Source organism: Sus scrofa, chromosome 1 (genome assembly GCF_054392235.1).
Source record: "Sus scrofa isolate SSC_HxYL_T2T_F1_AM1 chromosome 1, Sscrofa_HxYL_maternal_Yorkshire_Landrace_v2.0, whole genome shotgun sequence".
Classification (NCBI taxonomy): domain Eukaryota; kingdom Metazoa; phylum Chordata; class Mammalia; order Artiodactyla; family Suidae; genus Sus; species Sus scrofa.
Genome location: NC_139383.1, coordinates 283427546 through 283454398, shown reverse-complemented (window position 1 = coordinate 283454398; position 26853 = coordinate 283427546). Strand labels below are relative to the sequence as shown.

At 49.8% G+C, this 26853-nt stretch overlaps 2 protein-coding genes across 23 annotated transcripts in view; one reads left to right on the top strand and one right to left on the bottom strand.

The window, feature by feature from the left end:
* The window catches only part of USP20 (ubiquitin specific peptidase 20), a 42404-nt gene extending 25388 nt beyond the window's left edge, over positions 1-17016 (bottom strand). For 4 of the 22 annotated variants that reach the window (XR_014829009.1, XM_084998572.1, XM_084998494.1 and 1 more), the window contains exons 1-2: positions 16968-17016; positions 1751-1860 (exon numbers count right to left, since the gene is read on the bottom strand). The gene's annotated coding sequence lies outside the window, so the exon portion shown is untranslated. Of the gene's footprint in view, positions 1-1750; positions 1861-4307; positions 4362-7176; positions 7347-15971; positions 16592-16967 lie in introns of those variants that run through there. The other 18 variants (XR_014829010.1, XM_084998579.1, XM_084998497.1 and 15 more) reach the window with 11 other exon arrangements.
* A 198-nt stretch (positions 17017-17214) lies between these two features.
* Positions 17215-26507, top strand: C1H9orf78 (chromosome 1 C9orf78 homolog). The gene is made up of 9 exons (XM_003122220.5): positions 17215-17346; positions 17700-17759; positions 19421-19472; positions 20348-20418; positions 21088-21165; positions 21995-22192; positions 22912-23048; positions 23156-23254; positions 25838-26507. Exons 1-9 carry the CDS (start codon positions 17264-17266, stop codon positions 25927-25929), a joined length of 870 nt encoding a protein of 289 aa, XP_003122268.1. The 5' UTR covers positions 17215-17263; the 3' UTR covers positions 25930-26507.
* Positions 26508-26853: the final 346 nt, after the last annotated feature.

Genomic DNA, 26853 nt, shown 5'->3' with positions numbered 1-26853 from the left:
CCAGCTCTGCCACATATCAGCCGGTGACCCAGGGAAGCTACTTAACTTCTGTGAGCCTCACGCTCTTGCCTGAGACCTGGGGGGGAGATAACGCCTACTGGATGGGCTGCTCAGAGGATGTGCGGAGATAATATTTGCCAAATGCCTGGCACAGGGCATCACAGGAGAGCATCTGTTGCGGTGATGATTAGAAGTCAAGGGCTGGATGTGATGATTCGAACTGTCCATAGAGAAATGCAAGGGTCCTGCCTACATTCAGGGAGCTGTGGGTCAGAGAAGCTAAAACCATGATGCTTTTATTGAAAGAGACCAGATCCATGACCTGGAGGCCACTGTATCCAAGGGAGCAGCAGGGGGCAGGGTAGAGAGGCTGGAACTCAAAACCAAGCAGAAGGGCAAAAAGCAGATGTTGACCGTGGCCTTCGCCTGTGGCATGTAGAAGTCCCGGGCCAGGGATCAGTCCTGCACCAGGGCAGTGACCCAAGCCACCACAGGGACAATGCCAGATCCTTAACCTGCTGAGCCACCAGGGGACTCCAAGGCCCCTCTTCTCAAAAGCTTCTGAGAAGCCAGGTGTCTCAAAGGCTACTTATCTTACTTCCTATGAGAAACCTCACCTAGAGAAGAATCCTTAAATACCACAGTATCAGAGAAGGCGGTGAGAGAAGCAGATGCTCCAGAAAAGGCCTTCTGGGAAGAAGAAGGTCAGACAAACCACACAGAAAGATGTCTGAAGGATGTTCACTAAAGCACAAGCAGGGTGATAGATTTCGTAACAGCACCGTTGGGTTTTTTTGTTTTGTTTTTTGGTTTTATGATTTTTCTGCACCTGCATATGGAAGTTCCAGGGCCAGGGGTCAAAGCAGAGCTGCAGCTGCAACCTATGCCTCAGCCACAGCAACACCGGATCCTGGCTACATCTCTGACCTCCACTGCAGCTTGCAGCAATGCTGGATCCTTAACCCACTGAGTGAGGCCAGGGATCAAACCTGCATCCTCACAAAGATAATGTTGGGTCCTTAACCTGTTGAGCCACACGGGGAATTCTGCTTTGCTGTTTTTCAAAGATGATATATGCTCATTATGAAAGCAAAACTCAGAAGATATTACAACAGTACAAAGTGTAAAGGAAAATAAATTGCTGATGACACGGTGACAAACTTCCTTCTTCATACTCTGCTGTGCATAATTTCTCTCTTTTTTAAATCAGAAGGAAAACAAAATCATTTCTGTTTCAAAAGACAAATGCTTCTGGAGTTCCCATCTTGGAGCAGCGGAAATGAATCTGACTAGGAACCACGAGGTTGTGGGTTCGATCCCTGGCCTTGCTCAGTGTGTTAAGGATCCGGCATTGCCGTGAGCGGTGGTGTAGGTCGCAGATGCAGCTTGGATCTGGCATTGCCGTGGCTGTGCTATAGGCTGGCAGCTACAGCTCTGATTCGACCCCTAGCCTGCGAATCTCCATATGCCGTGGGTGTGGCCCTGAAAAGACAAAAGACAGACAAATAAACAAACAAAAATGCTTCTGAGTTCTGGCACAGTGGAAACCTGCTGTGTATGCGGCCCTAAAAAGCAAAAAAAAAAGAAAAAAAGCTTCCTTCAAGGCATGCATAGTATTTTTCTACAAAATGTGAAAAAAGAAAAACAAAAACATAACACAATTCCATTATTTCACCTAAAAAGAAATCCACACTTCCTCTTCTGTCTGTGCTTAAGGGCTACCCCAGAGTGGGGGAGGCTGTGGGCCTACCTGTATAAAGCGACAGCCCCAGGAAGCAGCCACCATCCAAATTCTCCAGTGACAGCCAACAGAGGTGGGCTGTGGTGGGGCAGGGTGGGTGCAGGCCTCTGGCAGGGAACCTGGGGTGGGGAACAAGCCAACACACTTCATACAGTTTCATTACCTTAAAATCACTCCTAGCACCAACCAGAAGCTAAAAACAGTCCAACATTCCTCTTGGGAGGGAAAGGGAACTTCTGGCCATTTGGGACATCCACAGGCTGGACACAGTCCCCAGTCCAACCAAGGGGACCATGGCTGGGACAGCTAAAGAAGGCTGGGGCAGGCGTTCCCAGTGTGGCTCAGTGGGTTAAGAACACGACGTAGCATCCATGAGGATGCGGGTTCCATTCCTGGCCTCACTCCGGGGGTTAAGGATCTGGCGTTGCCGCAAGCTGTGGCCTAGCTTGCAGATGTGACTTGGACCTGGCACTGCTGTGGCTGTGGCGTAGGCCGGCAGCTGCAGCTTCGATGGGACCCCTAGCCGGGGAACCTCCATCTGCTGCAGGCGTGGCCCTGAAACGAAAAGAAGACTTGGGCAGAGCTGGCAAACAGGGCCAACCCTCCTGTTGGGCATTACCTCTGTGACCCCCAAGAGTGGAGACCTTGAAGCGTCTGCAGGAGAGGGCCACGGGGCCTAACCACTGCTCCCTCTGGACAGAAGGCTCAGCTCCTTGCCCGTGTGCCACTGGGACCTTCAGATCATCCTTTGAGCCTCCCAAGAACCTCGTACTGCTCAGAACCCCTGACCCCCAAGTCTTGGGCAACCCTAGGCTGTAGGCACCACCGGGTTCCCCCACATGTCACCACTGCCACAGTCTTCCAGGCATGGGCAGTGAAAGAGGGAGAGGCTGTTGAAGCTAACATTTAAAATGGTCACATGACAATGAGGGGGTTCAAGGTTCTAAGTTCCAAAAGCCTCCTCACTTGCACTCAGATGTTTAGTTGTTCATTTCACGGAGGCCACGTGCGCTGGGCTGGTGCCAGCTGCACACGATTTTAAGCTGCAGGAGGTAGGGCTTTTCAGTGGGTTTGGTGTGCCCGCCATCTCTCCAGCTGGAGGGTGGAGCTGGGTTACGAGCCTGATGCCCAGGGCCATGGACCGTGTCCCAGACAAGGAGGACAGTGACAGGTCCATTCTTTGATCACATGTGCTAGCGGACTGCTTACGTTCCTTCAACGCCAGATGGAAAAAACAGAACCAAACCCAACCTGGTGGCTAACGACCTCCTGTGTACTCTCCCTGCCCCTGTTTAACAAATAAAGAAACAGAACTGGCGCTTAAGGAGCTAGGAACTTGGCCATGGTCGAGGCTGGGCTAGTAAGTAGTGGGTGGGGACACGATGAGGCCTGTCCAGTGCTGGGTCCTGCTCTAAATCGGGGGTCGGCAACATTTTTTTTATAAAGTAGTAAATATTTCAGGCTTTGTGGGCCACACACATCTTTATCACATATGTGTTTTTGTTTTGTTTTATAATCCATTAAAAGTATTTTTTTTTTTTTAATTCTTGGCTTAAGGGCCCAACAAACCAATCCCTGCCCGCTGCCGCCACAATTAGCTGACCCCTGTTGTAAGTCATGGTGCATTGGGCCTCCCCAGAAGCAAGCCTGGCCACTGGCATGCCACATCCCACTGCACACACGTCTCCACCAGTCTAAATTCAGCAGAGAGCAACCAACAGTCAGGGGGGTTAATGTGGCTCCAGATTTTCTCGAAGTAAGTAATCAAGGGTGACTGCAAAGACAGAATGGCAAAAACATCCACTGAAACACTGATTGAAATGAGGGGAGGGGTTCCCGTCCTGGCGCAGCGGAAACGAAGCCGACTAGGAACCATGAGGTATCGGATTCAATCCCTGGCCTCGCTCAGTGGGTTAAGGATCCGGCCTTGCTGTGAGCTGTGGTGTAGGTCGCAGATGCGGCTCGAATCTGGCGTTGCTGTGGCTGTAGTGCAGGCTGGCAGCTGTAGCTCCAATTGGATCCCTAGCCTGGGAACCTCCATATGCCGCGGGAGCGGCCCAAGAAATGGCAAAAAACAAAAACAAAAACAAAAACAAAGAATGCCACTGCAGTGGGTCAGGTTGCTGTAGGCGGAGGTTCAATCCCTGGCCCTGCACAGTGGGTTAAAGGATCTGGAGTCAGCAGTTGCAACTGAGATTCCATCCCTGGTGTGGGAACTTCCACGTGCCAAGGGTGCGGCAATTAAGCATGCCCTTGTCATGTGACGCTGCAATTCCTCTCTTATTTTCCCAGGAGCGATGAAAACAAACATCTTCACAAAGACTTGTACACAAACGCTCATAATAGCTTTATACGTAGCAGCCAAAAATTGCAGACCCTAAATGTCCAACAAACAGGGGAGCAAGTTGGCAGTATTTCCATGTAACACAGCGGTACATGGCATTACAAACAATTACTGATACAGCAACATGACTAAATTCCAGAAACATTAAACTGAGAAAATCAGAAAAAAAGTACATACTACATGATTCTATTTTTATGAAATTTCAAAACAGACAACACTGACCTGCAGTGACAGAACCTGGATCAGCAGTTGCCTGGGGCAGACGGTAAGGCTGCACTGCAGAGGCAAGAGAGAACTTTCTGTGGTCTTGGGACGTTCTAGATCTTTTTCTTTTCTTTCTCTCTTTCCTTCTCTTTCTTTCTTTCTCTCAGGGCTGCACCTGTGGCAAGTGGAAGTTCCCAGGCTACGGGCTGAATCAGATTGGAGCTGCAGCTGCTGGCCTACACCACAGCCACAGCAACGCTGGATCTGAGCCACATCTGTGACCTATGCTGCAGCCTGAAGCAACGCTGGGTCCTTAACCCACTAAGCCAGGCCAGGGATTGAACCTTCGTTCTCATGGACACTATGTTGGGTTCTTAATCAGATGAGCCATAATGGGAAATCCAAAAACGTTCTAGATTTTGATTGGGCTGGAATTTAACCAGCTCTCTATACCTGCCAAATCCCAGGAACTATATCTTTGTTTATTTATTTATTTATTTATCTTTTTAGGGCCACACTTGCAGCATATGGAGGTTCCCAGGCTAGGGGTTGAATCAGAACTGGAGCTGCCAGCCTACACCACAGCCACAGCTGTGGCAGATCTGAGCCTCGTCTGCGACCTACACCACCGCTCACAGCAATGCTGGATCCTTAACCCACTAAGCAAGGCCAAGGGTCAAACCTGCAACCTCATAGACACTAGTCAGATTCATTTCCACAGAGCCACGACGGGAACTCTTCATTCACTCATTTTTATTTTTTATTTCTATATTTTAATAAATTTTTTTGGTCTTTTGTCTTTTTAGGGCCGCTCCTGCGGCATATGGAGGTTCCCAGGCGAGGGGTCCAATTGGAGCTACAGCTGCCGGCCTACACCACAGCCACAGCAAGGCAGGATCCGAGCTGCGTCTGTGACCTACACCATAGCTCACAGCAAGGCTGGAGCCTTTAACTGCTGAGCGAGGCCAGGATCAAACCCAAGTCCTCATGGTTACGAGTTAGGTTCATTACCACTGAACCACAACAGGAACTCCAGGAACTATATCTTTGAAGCACATGTAATTTTACTGCATATAAATTATACCTCAACAAAGTCGATTAAAAGCACTTTAAAACATAACTAATCGAGAGTGACAGAAAGGTTATCTGGGGCTAAAATGGAGAGATAAAGACACCACTTATGACAGAACTCTTCAAAAGGGTGTGTTTTATTGGATATAAATTATACCTCAATAAAACTGATTTAAAAACCTGGAAAAACAAAAGCCCACGCTTTAAATAAATAAATGACTGATATCTATACTATCAACACAGATAAATCTCAGAGAATGTTGAACAACAAAAACAAGTTGCTTGCACCACCTCACACTCATTAGAATAGCTATTTTTTATTTTTTTGACTTTTGTCTTTTTAGGGCCGCACCCTCGGCATATGGAGGTTCCCAGGCTAGGGGTCGAATGGGAGCTACAGCTGCCGGCCTACACCACAGCCACAGCAATGCCAGATCCAAGCCGCGTCTGCGACCTACACCACAGCTCACGGCAACGCCGGATCCTTAGCCCACGGAGCGAGGCCAGGGATCGAACCCGAGACCTCACGGTTCCTAGTCAGATTCGTTAACCACTGCACACGACAGGAACTCCCTAGGATGGCTATTTTAAAAAAGAAAAAAAACACACCAAAAAAATTGTAAATGCTGGCGAGGATACGGAGAAACTAGAAAGCTGGGCACTGTGTGTGGAATGTGAGAGGCGCAGCTGCTCTGGAAGACGGTTCAGAGGCTCCTCAAAGAGTAAACACAGAATTTCCAAATGATTCGGCAATTCCACTACTGGGTGTGTACCCCCAAAGCATCGAAAGCAAGGGCCTGGGCAGATCATTGTGCACCTAAGTTCATATACACAACAGCAGGATTTGTAATAACTCAAGACTGAAGCAACCCAAGGGTCCATCAAAAGATGAATAGGCAGGGAGTTCCTGTCGTGACACAGCGGAAACGAATCCGACTAGGAACCATGAGGTTGTGGGTTCGATCCCTGGCCTCGCTCCGTGGGTTAAGGATCCGGCATTGCCATGAGCTGTGGTGTAGGTCACAGACGCGGCTTGGATCTGGCGTTGCTGTGGCTGGGGTGTAGGCTGGCAGCTGCAGCTCCAATTTGACCCCTAGCCTGGGAAACTCCATATGCCAGAGGTGCAGCCCTAAAAAGACAAAAAACAAACAAACAAACCACACCCAAAAACCAAAAAAATAAGGCATACAGATGCAGACTCTTATACACAGAATGGATTAACAAGGCCCTGCTGTACAGCACAGGGTACTCAATTCGATATCCTGTAATAACCATAATGGGAAAAAAAAGTCGAAAAGCTCTAAAACACTGTAACAGTAAAATTCCATTTTGGTAAAATAATTTTGCGCCCACAGAAGAGATGCCTGCACCACAGCGGGAGCTCCCTAACAGGCTACTTTTATTTTTTATTTATTTGCTATTCAGGGCTGCTCCCATGGCATACAGAAGTCCCTGGGCTAGGGGTCGAATCGGAGCTGCAGCTGCGGGCCTAAGCCACAGAGGATCCCAGCAATGCCAGGTCCTTAACCCACTGAGCAAGACCAGGGATCAAGCCCTCGTCCTCGTGGATACTGGTTGGGTTCGCTATCCCTGAGCCACAACGGGAACTCCTGTAATAGGTTACTTTTAAGTATAATTTTTTAAGTTTCAAAAACAAGAGGAGCATGTGAGGTTCCCCTCCTGGGACTGTCCGTGCTTCTCCCCCTGAACCCCCGAGACCACTGTGGGGGAGCAGAACCTCAACCCTTGGAGCTCTCCAGGCCCACGGAGTGTGACCACGACGCTTTAGGGCCATTTCAGAGAAGAGCAGAAGCACCTGAGGGGGTCCTAGAAGCCCCAACAGAGGGAGTGTCTCAGCTGCTCCTTGGATGGCTTGAAAGGACCACTCTTCACCTTGTGTCCCTTTCAGAAGATTTGCTCTTAACACCTTTGTTTTTGCCTCATTAACTTCCATTTGGGATTAAAATCTGTCATCGTCTACCTATCCTGTAAATAGAAAAAAAACCTGTGTTTGGTTTTAATAAAATTAATATATACCTCTATAGAAGCTAAAAAACATAAACATAAAATGAAATAAAAATCATCTGTCATCCTCCTGTACAGAAAAAAAAATGGTTAGTGTTCTGATAAATCTTGTCCATATGTGTGGATATACAAATCTTTTTGTTTTTTTAATTTATTTTTTTATATTTATGGTCACAACCCACAGAATATGGAAGTTCCTGGGCCAGGGACTAAATCCGAGCTGCAGGTGTGGCAGCAATGGATCCTTTAACATACTGCACCTGGCCAGGCATCGAACCCGAGCCTCCCCAGAGACCCAAGCTGCTGCAGTCGGATTCTTAACCCACTGTACCATGGTGGGAACTACTGAATATAAAAATCTTTAAACTAGAGGGAGTTCCCTTCATGGTTTACTGGTTAACGAACCTGCCTAGGATCCACGAGGATGAGGGTTCAATCCCTGGCCTCGCTCAGTGGGTTAAGGATCAGGCTGTGAGTTGTGGTGTAGGTCGCAGATGCGGCTCAGATTCCGTATTGCTGTGGCTGCGGTATAGGCCAGGAGCTACAGCTCCGATTTGACCCCTAGCCTAGGAACCTCCATATGCTTCAGGTGCAGCTCTAAAAAACACAAAAACAAACAAACAAAAAAAAAAACCACCAAAAAAACTTACTAAACTAGAATATAACAGATATAGTGTGTATACACATTTTTTTTTGTTTATATTACATACCTTTCCCTGTCACTAAATTTCTTGTCACCAACTTCATTTCTAATGACTGGATGATATTATATTGCATTCAATTTAAGCTCTACAATCCTTAACTGCGTTCATATTGTTGGACACCTAGGATGTGTGCGTGTGTGATGTTATTGGAATAAGGCAGTGAGAAATATTCTAGAATATAATTCTCTGACTACATCTTTGACCACAGGAAAAATGACCAGGTCAAATGTACATTTTTTTTTTTTTTGGCCATCCTCATGGCATGTAGAAGTTCCCAGGCCAGGGATTGAAACTGAGTCACAGGAGTTCCCGTCGTGGCGCAGTGGTTAACGAATCCGACTAGGAACCATGAGGTTGCGGGTTCGGTCCCTGCCCTTGCTCAGTGGGTTAACGATCCGGCGTTGCCGTGAGCTGTGGTGTAGGTTGCAGACGCGGCTCGGATCCCGCGTTGCTGTGGCTCTGGCGTAGGCCGGTGGCTACAGCTCCGATTCGACCCCTAGCCTGGGAACCTCCACATGCCGCGAGAGCGGCCCAAGAAATAGCAACAATAACAACAACAACAACAACAACAACAAAAAGACAAAAGACAAAAAAAAAAAAAAAAAGAAACTGAGTCACAGCAATGACAATGTCTGACCCTTAACCACTGGACCACCAGGGAACTCCAAAATGTACATTTTGAAGAAGGCACTGGATAGAGATTGAAAAATTTTCCTCCAGAAAGGTTATATACACTTATCTGCCTCCCAACAATGTATGAACAACACAGAAAGTTTAAGGTTTACTAACATTGTAAAAATTTAATTTAAAAAATTATTATTTTTTTTTATCCAGCAGCTGGATGTGGGATCTCAGTTCTCAGGCTGCAGGAGTGAAAGCACCAAATCCTAACCACTAGGCCATCCCTAACATTTTTTTTTAAGTTAATTACTAAAAATCAGTTTATATACAGGGAAAAGTCAAGCGGTGGTACCAAAAACTGGAGTGTCACACAGGACTCGAAACATCTGGAGTGCCTGAGTCTTCCAGGATTTACTTTACTGATCCCAGCTCTTTAAAGGTTTTCAATTTGGGAGTCCCCATTGTGGCTCAGCAGTCATGAACCTGACTAGTATCCATGAGGATGCAGGTGCAATCCCTGGCCACACTCAGTAGGTTAAGGATCCAGCGTTGCCGTGGCTGCAGATGTGGCTCGGATTCGACCCCTAGCCTGGGAACTTCCAAGTGCCACAGGTGCAGCACTAAAAAGACAAAAAAAAAAAAAAAGGTTTAACTTTCTTTTATCTTGCTGCCCAGCCAACTCTGCCCAAGCAGCTCCTCGGGGTGATGGGAAACAAGCCAGGCCTGGGCCCTGTCTCATGGGACACAGAGTTTCAACACCAGGAGACCTGTATGCAGCCACTAAGGACATTATAACCATTAATGGGAGCCACTCTCCACTTAGCTCTTCCCACGTGGCAGCTGCTCCACAGACATCACGCCTGATGCAATTACAGAGCAGTAATGGAGACAGCTAGCCCTGCATCTGGCTCCTTGCAAGCTGTGTGTCTTTAGATAAGTCACTCAATCCTCAGTCTCCTCCACGAAATGGGAACAAGGACAGCAACTAGAGCGACTGAAAGGATGAGATGGGACAATGACTAGGAAGGCTTTGGCACGACAACGTCTGAGCACGTGGACGTGCAGGGCGGCTCAGAGTTTGTATTGATCTGCCTGCAACAATGTTCAAAAACTGGGGTCCTGTTGTACAGCACAGGGAACCATGTCCAACCTCTTGGGTTTAAACATGATGGGAGATAATATAAAAAATATATGTATGTGTGTATGACTGGGTCACTGTGCTGTACAGCAAAATTGTGGGAACATTGTAAATCAACTGTACTTTAATAAAAAAAACCTTTTTAAACCTGCTAAGCACTATAAATTGTGTCACTGGCCATGTTTTATGGATCAGGAAGCTGAGAGCAGTAGGAGCATTAAGTCACGTGTTCCTCATCAGCTTTTCACTCAGGGCTCCATTGCCCAGGACAGCACAGGCTGCCCAGCCCTGCGGAGAAACATCCAACGTCCAGCAGATAGGACGCAGCAGGTGAGGGAGGTAGCTCTAGTTCTCAGTGACACGTTTTAAGACCCAAGCCCACCTCCTGGTGCTTCTGACATCAAAACAAAACCCAGAGGAGAGACCCCGGGGAATGGAGCAGATTCTTTTCATTTATTTATTTTTCTTTCTAGGGCTGCACCCAAGACATATGGAAGTTCCCAGGCTAGGGGTCGACCTGCAGCTGCAGCTGCCAGCCTACCCTACAGCCACAGCAATGCAGGATCTGAGCTGTGTGCGAGACCTACACAACAGCTCACGACAGCGCTGGATCCCAATCCATTGAACAAGGCCAGGGATCAAAACTGCATCCTCATGGATACTAGTTGGATTCTTTTTTTTTTTTGTCTTTTTGCCTTTTCTTGAGCTGCTCCCGAGGCATATGGAAGTTCTCAGGCTAGGGGTCTAATCGGAGCTGTAGCCACCGGCCTACGCCAGAGCCATAGCAACGCGGGATCTGAGCCGTGTCTGCGACCCACACCGCAGCTCATGGCAAAGCCGGATCCTTAACCCACTGAGCAAGGCCAGGGAATGAACCCGCAACCTCATGGTTCCTAGTTGGATTCGTTAACCACTGCACCACGACCGGAACGCCATAGTTTGATTCTTAACCTGCTGAGCAATGATAGGAACTCCATGGAGCAAATTCTTAAAATACTGTTCCTGTCCCAAGGCAGCCAGCACCTCTGCTTCTGGGCAGATCAATTCCCTTTCTCAACACAGGCTGAGAAACTGTTTCAGAAAAAAAAAAGCTTCTAAAAAACGCTTGACAAAACTGGACCCTAGGTCAACAGGGAAAAGGAGACATTAGTGGAACAACTGACAAATCTGAATATACATAATTGTTATGGGCTGAATCAGGTCCCACCCCCAAATTCATAGGTAGAAGTCCTAAGCTCTGGTACCTCAGAATGCAATTTTTTTTTTTTCTGCTTTTTAGGGCCACATCTGTGTCATACGAGTCCAAGCCTAGGGGTTGAATCGGAGCTGCAGCTGCTGGCCTACATCACAGCCACAGCAACACCAGATCCTTAACCTGCTGAGCGAGGCCAGGGGTCGAACCCGCATCCTCATGGATACAAGTTGGATTCGTTACTTCTGAGCCACAGTGGGAACTCCCAGAATGTAATTAACAGAAGAGAAGGCCCTCAAAGAGGTGCTTCTGTTCAATGAGGTCTTTGGGGGGGGGCCTTGAGCCAACCTGACTGCTGTCCTCATAAGAGGAAGACATTTAGATACGCAAGGCGCCACCAAGGATGCACACAGAGAAAAGAGCCTGGGAGGACACAGCAAGAAGGTCACTGTCTGAGAGGCTTCAGAGGAAACCAAAGCTGCTGACGTCGTGATCGTGGACCTCCAGGCTCCAAAACCATGAGAAAATAAGTTTCTGTTGTTTAAGCCATCCTGTCTGTGGTACTTTGTTGTGGTGGCCCTGGGACATATATGGTATTACATCGACCTTAAAGGGTCTAAGGAGGAAAACCACTTTCTGGAGCTCCTGCTGTGGCGCAGTGGGTTAAGGATCTGGGGTGGCTGCAGCTGTAGCGTAGGCTGTAGCTGTGGCTGGGATCTTATCCCCAGCTCGGGAACTTCCATGTGCCGTGGGTGTGGCCAAAGATGGAAGAAACAAACACCAGGAGTTCCCACGCTGGCTCAGTGGGTTTAGAACCTGTCTAGTATCCATGAGGATGCTGGTTCAATCCCTGACATCGCCCAGTGGGTTAAAGGATCCGGTGTTGCCCTGAGCTGCAGTGTAGCTTGCAGATGCGGTTCGGATCCCATGTGGCTGTGGTGCAGGCTGGCAGCTGTAGCTCTGATTGGACCCCTCGCCTGCGAACTTCCATATGCTGTGGGGGCAGCCCTAAAAATAAGAAAAAAGAAAAAACACAACAAAAAAAAAATAAAAACAATGTCCTCATTCTTACATAATTCCTCCTGAAAAATTCAGGGGTAATGGCCATGATATCCCCAACTTACTGTTAAACGATCAGCGATAATTATGACGATAATGAGTGTATCAATAGACGGAGTAAACAGGGAAAAAATATTAATAATCAGTGAATACAGGTAAAGGGAATAAATGGGATTTCATTTTATTATTCTTGCCAGTTTCCTGTGAGTTTGATTTTTTTCAAAATAGGAACTTTTTAAACATTCGCTTTATCTCACTTAAGGTGGGAGCAGGAAGGAGAAGGGCAACCCTGACTCAGCAACAGGAGCTCAAGACCAAGCGGCTGCCCAGCGCCAGGCCCGATGCCTAGTGCTAGTGCTTCACTCCCTCCCGTGGAGGGAGGATGAGACTCTAAGACGGAAGCCACTTGCCCGAGGTCACGTGGCATGGAAGTGACGCAGTGGGAAGGGGGGGTTCTACCTTCACAGCCCTTCTTATCCTTCCTTCTGTGCAAATAAACAGAGTGTACACAGCAGGCGCTTAATAAAGACTGAAAGGGAAAGAAACCAGTGCTGCTGAGAGAGCTGGATCCTCCTTGAGAGCAGCAGCTCGATGCGCTGTTGGGAGTCAGCGAGGAGCCCGCCCCACAGCCGGTGCCTGAAATGCCAGCCAGAGGGCTGTGCCTCCACTCCACTGACCCTGGGCACCTACCTGTCCCTCCTGACCCACCAGACCCATCTCCTCTCTCGGGGACAAGAACAGGAGGAAAGGAGGCAGGCTGGTAAGTCTGGCAAAGGGCCCACCCATCGCAGGCCCAGGATGAGACTTCCAAGATGCTTCATTCAGAATAAGGGCAGGCGCGTTCCCCTCCCCGTGCAGGGACACAGGGGCGCGGCCACGAGGCAGCACATCCGGGCTGGGTGCCAGCTGCTGAGACCAGGCTGCAGGTGCCCATCACTCATCACTTTCCTGACTGCATCCTCCCACCAGCTAAGGGCCCAGCCCCTCAGGGTGGGAAAGGTGAGGTTGCCAGGTCCCTCCGCCAACACAGGGACACTCACCTGCCCTGGTGAGACACGACCTGGCCAGACACACCCCACACTCCTGTTGGCCCTCAGATCACGTACCCTTTCCCGCCCTCCTGCCTTCTCTCCATTCTACTCCGTTTTCCCTAAATCCCAAATACATCCCTTCCTTTCACCAGTCTTATTCCCCGAGGCCACCGGCCCCTGACTCTCAAAGCAGGACCCTCAGCTCTCCTTCCGGGACGAGTCCTGCCCAAATGGCTCCCTGCGCTGGAACGATACTAACAGACCTCACTAAATCCACATTACCACCCCGGAGGTCGGGCCACACGGACAGCTAAATCCATCTCCACCGCCATCACTAAAAGAGCTAAGACTGAGGCCGCAAGAGGTGAAGTAACTGGCTGGGGGTCATACAGCTACTGAGCAGCCAAACCAGGACTCAAACCCAGGATCCTGCCCTGCAGCCAGTGCTCTGAACCGTGGGCTCTACCACCTCCCAAACAGCCCCAGCCAGCCTGGAACGGGGATGACCTTGACCTCCCCAAACCCGGACGACCATACCCCACGGGTAGCTTCCTCTGCACCCCTCCCCCGCCTTTTTTTGTCTTTTTAGGGTGCACCCCCATGGCATATGGAGGTTCCCAGGCTAGGGGTCGAATCAGAGCTGTAGCTGCCAGCCTACACCACAGCCACAGCAATGCTGGGATCCGAGCTGCATCTGCGACCTACACCCCAGCTCACAGCAATGTCGGATCCTTAATCCACTGAGCAGGGCCAGGGATCAAACCTGAATCCTCATGGATACCAGTCGGGTTCATTACTGCTAAGCCACAGTGGGAACTCCCGAGTCATTCTTCACAGAGCATTTTTCTGCTCAATTTAAATTCCTTACATTTAGGATAACAACCTGGTACCGACCGCACTTTGTTCCAGGGTCCATAACTGAGCAGTCAATTGGAAGGGACACAGGTTTGCGGCTGCCCAACACGGGCAGACCTTGGAGGTTAAGAGGCTGGAGGCACTGACTGGCCCAGGTCACTGAGAAGCCTCAAATCCTGAGTAAGTATAAGCAAAAGCTCAGACGAGGACCCCCTAAAACCACCAAGCAGAAGAGGATCAGAGAGGTTCATGCCGTGGTCACACAGCCAGTAAACAGCAGAGCAGGGGTCTGGTGGGGAAAATGGCTCAGAGAAGGGAAGCCTCCTGCCCAGAGGCACATGGCAAGCTGGCAGGACTGGGACCGGAACCCACAGCCTATAATTCAGGCCACTGCTTTGTTCCTCCTGTTACCCACCAAATCGCAAACCAGAACACACCAATTTAAAATGTGCGAGTCAATCCGCCCTCCCACTCCTGACTCCCTTGCCTTGCTCTGTTTTTTTTTTTTTTTTTTTTTTTTTGGCTGCACCAGTGGCATATGGAAGTTTCTGGACCAGGGATGGAGCCTGCATAGCATCACCTTCTAACATTCTTAACATAGTTATATTATTATTAGAACACAAAGTCCACTAGATGAGGGGTCGTTAGTCTCTTTTGCTCCCTGATGTATTTTAAGCATCTAAAACAGTGCCTGCTCCATATACTGAAAGCTCAGTAAATATGTGCTGAATAAATAAATCAGTCCCACAACCATTTACTGAATACCTACTACGGCCTGGTTGTGAGCTGCGATCACTTTGCTGGATTCCAAATCCATCTGGACAATAAAGCTCAGTGAGCCCGAGACAAGCCCGCACCGCACCTGGCTCCAGAAAAGAGCCAGCACAGTAACCCAAACCCAAGCCAAACCTGGACATTTCCATCAAGAACCAAACTCTCAAACAAAACTAAAACATGAGGTATCTCTGAACGGAAGAGAACCCAGATTTCCCAGAGGCTCCCGCTGAGAAGCAGGTTCATCCCAGGCCCAAAAAGGCCCCTCAAAACTTAAGAGGATGTGCAGCCCCTCAGCCCGGCTGCACGCTGCCAGATTCACGGCTGCCACTTATTTCCAGCATTACCTTTTCGTTGTTGTTGTTTTTTAGGGCCGCACCCAAGGCATATGGAAGTTCCCAGGCTAGGGGTCAAATCGGAGCCACAGCTGCCGGCCTACACCACAGCCACAGCAATGCAGGATTAGAGCCACGTCTGTGACCTATACCACAGCTCACGGCAACGCAGAATCCTTAATCTACTGAGCAAGGCCAGGGATCGAACCCGCATCCTTATGGATCCTAGTCAGGCTCGTTAACCGCTGAGCCACGAGGGGAACTCCCCAGCATTACTTTTGCTAAACACGTCTCAATTAGATCTGCCACAGCCCAGGAGGTGGTGGGCACTGCGGCCTTGCCCAGCGGGACCAGCTCATCTGTACCAGATGGTCCTCCCTGGGATGTCGGATGAGAAGGAAGACCCAGAAACGTCCTTGGCCTTGTGGCCACCTCTTGAATGCTGTCCAGTAGTCTCTGGGGGGAGGGCTGCTGGGGTGGGCAAAACTGGAGCCAACTCTGAAAGCATGAGAGCTGCAGGCATTGGCTCCCTGGGCTCCTGCAGCAATTCCCAGGGAGCCTCTCCTTCAGCCCGCAGGGACACAGGGCCCAGGGATTCTCCTGGGTTTGGCTGAACCAGACTGCAGAGGGCAAGATTTTGAGATTTTTAAAATACGGCTTTTCATCCAAGCCAAAAGGAGTCCTGAGTCTACTATTTGTCTTGGTCCAAGGAAAAGAACAATAATCTCAGAGGAGACTGTTCCAGAAAAAAAGTCAGGCATTCCAGAAACCACTGCCCTGCTTCAGAATGGTCTTCCAGAAGAGGGAACCCCCAGTTTCATCAGCCCCTCCCCCCAGCCAGGGAGCTGGAATGACAGATGCTGCAGTAAACACTCACTGAACTCTCACTGTGCCAGGTACCTTGCACAAGGTGCAGCAGAGGTAGGCCTGTGACTGATTCCTCCACCACCTTCCCGCTGTGTAACCTGAGGCACATACTGCCTCTCTGAGCCTTGGTGTCCTTGTTTGCAAAATGAAAAACAACGGAATCTACTTAAGGGGCTTGCTGGACTGAGTTCATGAAATAATGCTAAGTCCACTGCCTGCCCTGTAATAAGGACTCAATACAGTTCTTGCAAAGGAAAGGACAGACAGTAAATTGAAAAAAACGAAAACTAAGGGCTTTCTACAAGTCCCATCAGCCATTATGTATGCATTTAGTTACTTCCTAAGTGTTCGTTGATGTCTGTTTTTCAAATAAACTTAATCCTCACGGCATCCTCGGGTAGAAGGGGCGGAGGCCAGAGCGACAGTGCTCATGACAAAGAACGAAAACAAGGCCCCCAAGGGTCCCGGGAAGCGGCCAGCAAGCACCCTCTCCCTCAAACCCTTCCGAGTAGGTTCCAAACACCAAGACGCAACTCTCCTTGGAGAGAAGTGGCTGGAAGCCATCATTAGTGGGGCAATCTGGGCTGGGACTTTCATTCCTCATCGCTAAGAAGTGGTCATCTTTTGTCCCTAAAGAAAAAAAAGTGCACGTCAGGGCCCAGACTCCGGGAAAATAAAAGCGCTCTGAGACGCCACACGCGAGCTTTCAAGGCTGGGTCGGGCCCAGGCAAAATAAAGGAGATGGCGGCCCCTGTTTCGGAGAAGCAACGAGCCCCTGGAGGCTCGAAGTGGGGCGGTGAGGCCCGAGAGGATCCCCCCGGGCGCTGGCCGGGGGAGAGGACAGGGCGGTGGCAGCCAGGGGAGGGTCCCAGGCTCTGCTCATCTGGCCGCGGCGTTCTGCGGACCAGGTAGGGCCAGGACCCCGCCGGCCCGGAGCGGGGCTGGGGTCGCCCCTGATTGGAGAGACCCGGCCCCCTGAAGCAGCCGGCGGCGGCCCGGAACTCACCTGCCGTCGCAACCGCGCCACCGCCGCCTGTCAGTCAAGCGCGCCCTCCGCGGCACGGCGCAGGGTCGTGAGGCCCTGCCGGCCGCGCCCCGCCTCCTCCCCTTGGGATGCCCAATCAGGAGAGGCCGACGCCGCGGTTGGGGGCGTGGTCCGATGGGCGGTGTGGGCCGGGGGCGGGGCCGGACGCTTGGGGCGGGGCCGGGCAGGGCCGGCGCTCTGACTTCACTGCTGAGCGCCGGAAGTACTCAGATCCAGGCGCAGCGACGCAGGGGCTAGTACGCGGGTCCGGCCAGACTATGCCGGTCACCGGGAAGACTTTCCGGCGGCGCCGGGCTGACTCGGAGTCCGAAGAAGATGAGCAGGACTCAGAGGAGGTTCGGTGCGTTTGGGGCAAGGCTTTCACGGGGCAAGAAGAGAGAGACAGGCTAGGGGGACTCACCACCGGCCAGACGCCTTGTTGACACCATTGCTCTGAGCCGAATTGCTATCCCTTTGTGCAGATGCTGAAATTGAAGCTCTAAGGGATAAGGCCGACGCCTCAAAGTCTCATAGGGTTGAGGAGGTGCCCCTGGGTGCGCAGCGGATCGGACTCCAGTTGGGTCTAGGCGCAGTCACCCTCTGGACCCCTGTGCAGGAGGCTTGACAGAGGTGTAGGGGATGTCCACTGAAGCTATCTATTGACTCTTAAGTTCCGCGGAGGGTTCCTCAGCCTGAATATTGCTTTTCTTTCAGATTAAAACTGGAGGAGACTCGAGAGGTACAGAACTTGAGAAAGAGGCCCAACGGGGTGAGGTGGGTACCGCGTAGGGGAGGGGACCTGGAGGAAGAGGAGGCTGAGATGACAGAGACGCCACGGTCCCTCACCCTCTCCCGAGACGCCGTCACAAATGTCTTTTCAGACATAGCTCCTTCTCTGGACACACTTTACATCTTGCACTGCCTGGACAGGGAAACGTTTTATCAAATTTAAACGTTTTATCAAATGTTTAGCCAGGACAGACCGTGAGCCTTGTGGTCTTGAAGTTTGCTCAAGAGGTACAGAAACGGGTTCATTGATTCGTGTTTTTACTGCACCTGATTAATTGTGAAATACATGCTGATTGTTAAGAGTTTGGAAAAATTTAGAAAAGTATAATCACGAAAATAACAGAGTTCCTGGTGTGGCTCAGTGGGTTAAGAACCCAGCTAGTATCAATGAGGATGTGGGTTCCACCCCTGGCCTAGCTCAGTGGGTTAAGGATCTGGGGTTGCTGCAAGCTGCAGGTCGCAGATGTGGCTTGGATCCCATGTTGCTGTGGCTGTGGCTAGGCTGGCAGCTGCTGCTCTGATTGGACCCCTAGTATGGGAACTTCCATATGCTTCGCGTGCAGCTCCAAAAAAAACCAAAAAAAGAAAAAAAAGAAAAAAAAAGAAAAGAAGCAGTACCTATAATCCTCTCTTACGGAGGTAACTAGTGTTAACATTTAACGTTCTTTCCAGTCTGTTTACTTTCTCTTTTGTAAAGACAAGCAGCTCTACTTTTATTCTGTTTCAGTAGTACCCACCCCCAACCCCATCCACAGGGTCTATGTTCCAAAACCCCCGGTGGATGTCTGAAGCCTTAAATATACTGTGTCTCCCCATACTGATGAGTGGGTTATATACAATGTGGATACTCGAGACAGAGGTGATTCAGTTCCCCTGTGGGACTGGATGGCAGAGATTCATTATGGTATCCAGATTGGCCGGTAACTTAACTTACGAATTGTTTATTCCTGGAATTTTCCATTTAATATTTTTGTCTTTTATTTTTTTAGGGCCACACTCACAGCATATGGGAGTTCCCAGGCTAGGGGTCGGATTGGAGCTACAGCTGCTGGCCTACACCACAGCCACAGCAACGTCAGATCTGAGCCATATCTGAGATCTACACCACAACTCACGGCAATGCCAGATCTTTAACTCACTGACTGGGGCCAGGGATTGAACCCACAACCTTATGGCTACTAGTCGGGTTCTTAACCAGCTGAGCCACAACAGGAACTCCCTGTATTTTCCACTCATGATGCTGTGGGCATTCATCCACATGGTGGGTTATTTTTCCAAAACATTTTTAACAGCTGCATAGTATTCCATCAAGTGTACATATCATAATTTAACTTATCTCCTGGTTTGGGACCTGTAGGCCATATTGTAAAATTTCAGCATCAAATAAGGCTGCAATAGTATTTTCCCACATTTGTCTTTAGTTTCTTTTTCCCCGAGAGCAAAAGCTTACTACTGCTCCCACCTCTAGCATCTAGAGTGTTTGTTGGAGCCTGTTATTCTTGTAGGCTTTTCCAGCTGGCTTTGGTGTCCACCCGTCATGTCTAACTCTTCACTAAGGTTGCAACCTCTAGACTTCCGAAGGGTTTCTCATCATTTCTGAATTTTGCCATTTTTCTCTTTTTCCCCAATGTTTTGGTTTTTCTTAGTGCTGTAGCCCTGCTGGTGGGAGAGAAGGTACAAGAAGAGACCACTCTAGTGGTGAGTTGTGCGGTCCTTCCTGGGCAGTGGGAAGAGGTGGTTGTTCTTCAGTGGGTGATTGTGTTTGCTTAAAAACAAAAATGGGGGGAGTTCCTGTCATGGCTCAGCGGTAACGAATCTGACTAGGGTCCATGAGAATTTGGATTTGATCCCTAACCTCGCTCAGTGGGTTGAGGATCCAGCGTTGCCGTGAGCTATGGTGTAGGTTGCAGATGAGGCTCGGATTCTGTGTGGCTGTGACTGTGGCACAGGCTGGCAGCTGTAGCTCTGACTCGACCCCTAACCTGGGGACTTCCATATGCCGCAGTGGGGCCCTAAAAAGAAAAAAAAAAATTGGGAATTCCTGCTGCGGCAAGACAAGTTAAAGATCCTCTCTTGTTGTCTTTGTCTTGTCTCCGGTTCAATCTCCAGCTTGGCGCAGTGGGTTAAAGATGGTGGCAGGGGTTCAATCTCCAGTTTGGTTAAAAATCTAGCATTGCCGCAGCTGTGGCCTAGATCACAGCTGCAGGATGATGTGATCCTGGGCCCGGGAGCTTCCATACTGTGGGTGCAGCCATTAAAAAAGTTGCCCTAGGAGTTCCCATCGTGGCGCAGTGGAAACGAATCCTACTAGGAACCATGAGGTTGCGGGTTCGATCCCTGGCCTTGCTCAGTGGGTTAAGGATCTGGTGTTGCATGAGCTGTAGTGTAGGTCGAAGATGTGGCTTAGATCCCCCATTGCTGTGGCTGTGGTATAGGCCGGCAGCTACAGCTCCGATTGGACCCCTAGCTTGGGAACCTCCATGTGCCACAGGTGCAGCCCTGAAAAGACAAAAGTGAAAAAAAATTGCCCTGCCAGTTACATAGATGCTTCCTGCTCTGTTTGCTTTCTGCAGGATGATCCCTTTCAGATGAAGACAGGTGGGATGGTGGACATGAAGAAACTAAAAGAAAGAGGCAAAGATAAGTAAGTGCAAGACAGGCTGAGATGCAGTTTCACCTGTAGCCTCTGCCTGGGTCTGTGTTATTCTAGGGCCTGCAGCATCTTTAATGGGACATCTTGAAGTACCGTTGTGCTTTGTAAACGCTCTGTTGTTTAAAAACAAAAGAAAACAAAAGCTCCAAAGGTTCACTTAGTGTAACATGGCTAGACATCTTTTGTAAAGGTACATTGTTTATGGTCTCTCCAACTCATATGGAAGTTGTTTTTCTTTTAAAGAAAAACATTTGGGTTCCCTAGTGGCTCAGCAGGTTAAGGATCTGGTGTTGTCACTGCTGTGGTTTGGGTTTGATCCCTGGCCTGGGAAATTCTGCATGCCACAGGTGCAGTCAAAAAAAGAAAGAAAGAAAAAAACATAGAAACACAAGTACAAAAATAATACAAGCAATACGAAAGTGAAAAATAAACATATCTACCCATTCCGCTGAGGCATCTCCAGAGGCCCAGCGTTTGCTTGCGTGCATTTCTGGAGTTCCTCCTGTCTTTGTATTATGTGTTATGTATGTGTATGTGTTTTCTAACCTTAAGCAGGACGTTGTGCTTTTTGTCGCGTGCCTGTTTTACGCGTACCGTTCATTCCCGTCCAGCTCAGCCTCATTTAGCTGCGACTCTAAGGCTCGGCCTCACTTTTTGTAGGATCAGCGAAGAGGAGGATCTCCATCTGGGGACGTCGTTTTCCGCTGAAACCAACCGAAGGGATGAGGACGCCGACATGTAGGTGCCAGCAGGGAGCGAATGGGGGGTGGGCTCCAGCCAGATACCGTCCAAGATGTTTAGTCACTGGGGACACTTCTAGAATTATCCAGAGACAGCAGCGTTGGCCCCCATCCCCCACCCCAGGCTTGAGAACTTTGAAGAACTCCGAAAAATTCTTTAAAAGTGTGGTTCTTGGAATTTTAGATTCCCTGAGTGGTAATAACCCCTCACCCCCCCCCCATCAAAGTGCAAGGACAAACTTTAGACTTGCCCATTTCTTTATTTTGCCATCAAGGATGTTAAATAACTACCTACCGTCTACTGTGTATCTTTTCGTCTTCAAAGAACCTTACATATGTGGTGGGACAGAATCTCGTGATGTAAATTCGTGCTTTAAGTTGGAAATTTTTAGCTTGATTGAAAAACTCAAGTTATTTGGGTTTTTCTTGCTTCTCCATGGAACGATGAAACTTCATCATTAACCATCCCTGCTCGGTGGGCCGGTGTCAGGGACACTAATTTAAAAGATGTGGAGTTCCCGTCGTGGCGCAAGAGAAATGAATCTGACTAGGAACCACGAGGTTGGGGGTTCGATCCCTGGCCTCGCTCAGTGGGTGAAGGATCCGGCGCTGCTTGAGCTGTGGTGTAGGTCACAGACACGGCTTGGATCTGGCGTTGCTGTAGTTGTGGTGTAGACTGGCAGCTGTAGCTATGATTGGGCCCCTAGCCTGGAAACCTCCATATGCCTCGGGCGCAGCCCTAAAAAGACAAAAAAAGACAAAAAAAAAAGACACCAGTCGTGAGCTTTTTCCACCCCTCCCTGAGGCCTGTGGGTTTCTCCTTTCAGGATGAAGTACATCGAGACAGAGCTAAAGAAGAGGAAAGGGATCGTGGAACACGAGGAACAGAAAGTCAAGCCGAAGAACGCGGAGGACTGCCTTTACGAGCTGCCGGAGAACATCCGGGTCTCCTCAGCGAAGAGGACGGAGGAGATGCTGTCCAACCAGATGCTGAGCGGCATCCCCGAGGTGGACCTCGGCATCGAGTGCGTTCCCGAGCCCGGCTCCGGCCTCTCTCCCCTCCCAGGCAGAAGGGCTCCCGTTGAAAGCTCGGGGGACTGTCTCTTCACCTGTCCCCTTGGAAACCCGCAGATATAAACCGCCTTCTCTCTGGCAGCCCGAGCTGGCTGTTGCCAGGCGTTTCTCTGAAGGGTCGGTCAGGGTAGTTAAAGAGACAGGGGACCCCGACTGCCGGAAGCAAAAGTGTTTGTTTTCATTTAGCCTTTGTTCACCGCTCTTCAGCGCCTCGATCGGGTCCTCGTATTCTGTTTCATCCTAGCAGGAGCCACGACAAAGGCTCACCCACCGGTGATCCCCCTTTCATTTTTAGTGTAGAACATCTGCTCTAAAAGGGGGTTTCGTGGAGGAAATGCAGTGGTCAGAACCATCTTCGGGGGTGGTAGAAAGTTGGGAAACTTCTGGCTTCTTGCCTCGCTTGTGGCCTTACCAGTGTTGAGCCTTAGGCAGATCACGTGACCTCTCTGGCCCAGCTTTCTCTCTATCAGCAGAGAGGAACTGCATCTCCGATGCCGCGAGAGCTCCATGAGAATGTGACTGCAGGGGGAGTTGGTAAACTGTAGAGTGCTGTGCCCCAAGGCAGGTGACATCCTCAGGCAATGGAGGGCTGCCAGCCCCTCCAGTCAGTTCCATCTGAGGCCCAAAGGTTGGGACCATCTAATGGGGTGTGGCTCCTTTCTCCCCATAGCGCTAAAATCAAAAATATCATTTCCACGGAGGATGCCAAGGCCCGCCTGCTGGCAGAGCAACAGAACAAGAAGAAGGACAGCGAGACATCCTTCGTGCCCACCAACATGGCAGTGAATTATGTGCAGCACAACCGATGTAAGCGTCTTTCGTCCCTGGGGAGGCAGCCCTGCCAGCGCCGTGGGGTCGAGGTCCCTGGGTTCCCAGAGTCTGCCTGACACATCCTCTGGTCTCTTTCGCTCCAGTTTACCACGAGGAGCTCAATGCTCCCATACGGAGAAACAAAGAAGAGCCCAAAGCCCGACCCTTGAGAGTGGGCGACACAGAGAAGCCAGAGCCCGAGCGTAAGTACGGCAGAGGCCTCCAGGTGCCTGGAGCAGCCCTTGCCCCAGGCCGGCGGGGTCGGTGGCGGACTCTGAAGGGGCAGCGCAAGGGCTTCGGAGCCAGGGCCTCTGGGTTCTGGTCTGTGCTCTGGACCATGGCCTTGTGCCTTCCCTTTCCCAAGGCTCAGTTTCCTCACCTCTCACATGGGGATGGTGGAGTTGCCATCGTGGCTCAGCGATAACAAACCCGGCTCGTAACCACAAGGGTGTGGGTTTGATACCTGGCCTTGCTCAGTGGGTTAAGGATCTGGCATTGCTGTGGCTGTGGTTTAGGCTGGCAGCTGCAGCTCCGATTCGACCCCTAGCCTGGGAACTTCCATATGTCCCATGTGTGGGCCTCAAAACTGCAAAAAAAAAAAAAAAAACTGATAAAATAAAATGGGGATGGTAATAAAACTTACCACTAGGGGTTGCTCTAAGGATTCACTGTGCTAGCCAATATACTAGAGACTCAACAAATTAGATTTCAGGAAACAAAAAGAAAAAAGTTGCATAATTTCACCACCTGAAGACGGCCGACGTTAACAATGTATTTGTCATCCCTCATTCTCCTCGGGGGACTGGCCCAGGACCCGCTACAGATACCAAAATCTGCCCATGCTCATAGTCAGCCCTCAGTATCCACAGCTTCCAGCCAACCTTGGACTGTAAACGCAGTGCTGCACAGCCTGGGGTTGGTTGAAGCCTCAGATGCAGATACCATGGGCGGATTGTATAACCTTCTTGACCTTTCAAAAATACCCATACATGTATAGGAAATGTATGTTGTATATACTTAACAGCTTCTCGTTGCTTTTTAGCGTGCTCTCCATGTCTCTCCATGACAGTAAATACTTTTTCCTGTTCACGAGCCATTTCATATTCTGCTGTGTAGGTAGACGTACTGCAGTCTAAGCTTCTCCCTCTGCCGGGACACTCAGCTCGTTTCCCATTTTATCCCATTTAAACAGTGCTTTGGGAGTTCCCGTCGTGGCGCAGTGGTTAACGAATCCGACTAGGAACCATGAGGTTGAGGGTTCGGTCCCTGCCCTTGCTCAGTGGGTTAACGATCCGGTGTTGCCGTGAGCTGTGGTGTAGGTTGCAGACACGGCTCGGATCCCACATTGCTGTGACTCTGGTGTAGGCCGGTGGCTACAGCTCCGATTCGACCCCTAGCCTGGGAACCTCCATATGCCGCAGGAGCGGCCCAAGAAATGGCAAAAAGACAAAAAAAAAAAAAAAAACAGTGCTTTGATGGTCGCGCCTGACTAGATCATGTCCTTAAGCTACCTTCAACTCGCCAGGTGATGCTTGGGCAGCCTGATGCTAATTTGTTTGCCCACCTGCAGCATCCAGCAGTGCCCCCTCCCACGTGCTCACTGGCAGCAGGTGGCGCCATCCTTTTCATTGACACGGGCGATCCTGAAGAAATGCTGAAGGTGCTGAGGCTTCGGAAAAGCCTGGCTGTTGCTGTTTTTTTTGTGTGTGTTTTTGTTTTTGTTTTTTTGTCTTTTTGCCATTTCTCGGGCTCTTGCGGCATATGGAGGTTCCCAGGCTAGGGGTCTAATCGGAGCTGTGGCCACCAGCCTACGCCAGAGCCATAGCAACGCGGGATCCGAGCCGCGTCTGCAACCTACACCACAGCTCACGGCAACACCGGATCGTTAACCCGCCGAGCAAGGGCAGGGACCGAACCCGCAACCTCATGGTTCCTAGTCGGATTCGTTAACCACTGCACCACAACGGGAACTCCTGCTGTTTCTTCCTTCCTGCTGTGGAAATTATTTTCTGTAACACTTGGTCTGTGCAGCCTTTGATTTCCAAAGTTTCTCGTTATTAATATCTAATAAGCAGGGACTCTGCAGTCACCAGACTTGGGTTCAACTCTCAGCCAACCTTCACCTTTTAAGTGACCTTGAGCAAGTCCCCCAAGCTGTCTGAGCAGAGATGGTAACATGCCCTGCTGGGATTGCTGGGAGGGTGAAAGGAAGTCGTGTCTTGGAGGTTCCCTTCATGGCTCAGCAGAAAGAATCTGCCTAGCATCCATGAGGACGCAGGTTCGATCCCTGGCCTCATGCAGTAGGTTAAGGATCTGGTGTTGTGAGCTGTGGTGTAGGTCGCAGATGTGACTCAGATCTAGCCTGGCTGTGGCTGTGGTGTAGGCTGCCAGATACAGCTCCAATTGGACCCTTAGCCTGGGAACCTCCATATGCTGTGGGTGCAGCCCTAAAATGACAAAAAAAAAAAAAAAGAGGAAAGAAAGTTGTTTCTAAAAAGATTTAGTGCCATGCCTGGTTCACAGTTGAACTCTCAATGACGAGTAGCTGCTGCTGTTCCCCTGGTCTTGACACTGAAATCAGCACGTTTTGGCTAGCGTCTGAATCCGCCTCGTTTATCGTCATGCACTTAATAACGAGCATTTACTCAGGCCCTGCTCTGTTTCTGTTCACTAGGATAGGATTGGGGGCTTCTACAGGGAGTGAGGTATGGTTGTCCTTGCTATTCAGAGCTGAGCCCAGGGGTGGCATCCAACGTGGCAAACCGTTTTCTTCTTTTCCTTCTCAGGGTCCCCTCCCAACCGCAAGCGTCCTGCTAATGAGAAGGCCACCGATGACTATCACTACGAGAAGTTCAAGAAGATGAACCGGCGGTACTGAGGGAGGCAGAAGGGGAGCAGTGCACAGCGGGGTGTTAAATAGTGTCCTCCACTCCCTCTATCCCCATGATAACAGGCTGCCTGGACAGAAGCCTGTGCACTGATAGCAGACGGTTCCCAAAACAGATGCTGCTAACCCTGCGCCTCACATGCTGGATTTTTCAGGCACCGTGTGTGTAACCTTTTGAAACAAGACAATGCGTAGTTTTTCTATTTGGGGGAAAACTCTCTTCTTGTGAGCATTATTAAATCTTGTTTGTAAATATGTTGACTTCCTCCTAATATTTGCCCTGGGTCAGGAGGAAACAGCTGTGAGTTTAGAGTGAGATGATACCCTTTAGATTGTGCTTTCATTACATATGCAATCATGTCTCCTACTTGTAAATATCAGGAACGGGGTTCAGAAATGCATCCGTCCCTCTTTACGGTGGAGCCAGCTGATGGCAGAAAAATCTAGGATGAGATCAAAGGGTCACTGGTATTTTCTGACTTGTACAGTTGTGTTTCTTTTCATTAAGAGAGAAAAAACAATTTCTATCGCTTTAAGCACTTAAGTATTAAATATGAAATGGACTCACATTGTTTATCGCTTGTATTGCGTCTCCTTACACCAGCACTAGGTAATATGTTCAGGCCTGGGGGCTGGGCAGCACAAAAGCAAACTTCAGTTCCTGAGAGGGGTTTTCTCATTTAGTTTAAGAAACAGAGTTCCCATCATGGTTCAGCAGTAACGAAACCAACTAGGATCCGTGAGGATGCAGGTTCAATCCCTGTCCTTGATCAGTGAGTGGGTTAAGGATCCTATGCTGCTGTGACTATGGTGTAGGCCTGCACCTGCAGCTCCAATTTGACCCCTAGCCTGGGAACTTCCATATGCTTCAGGTGTGGCCCTAAAAAGAGAGAGAAAAAAAAAAAGGAGCTAAGG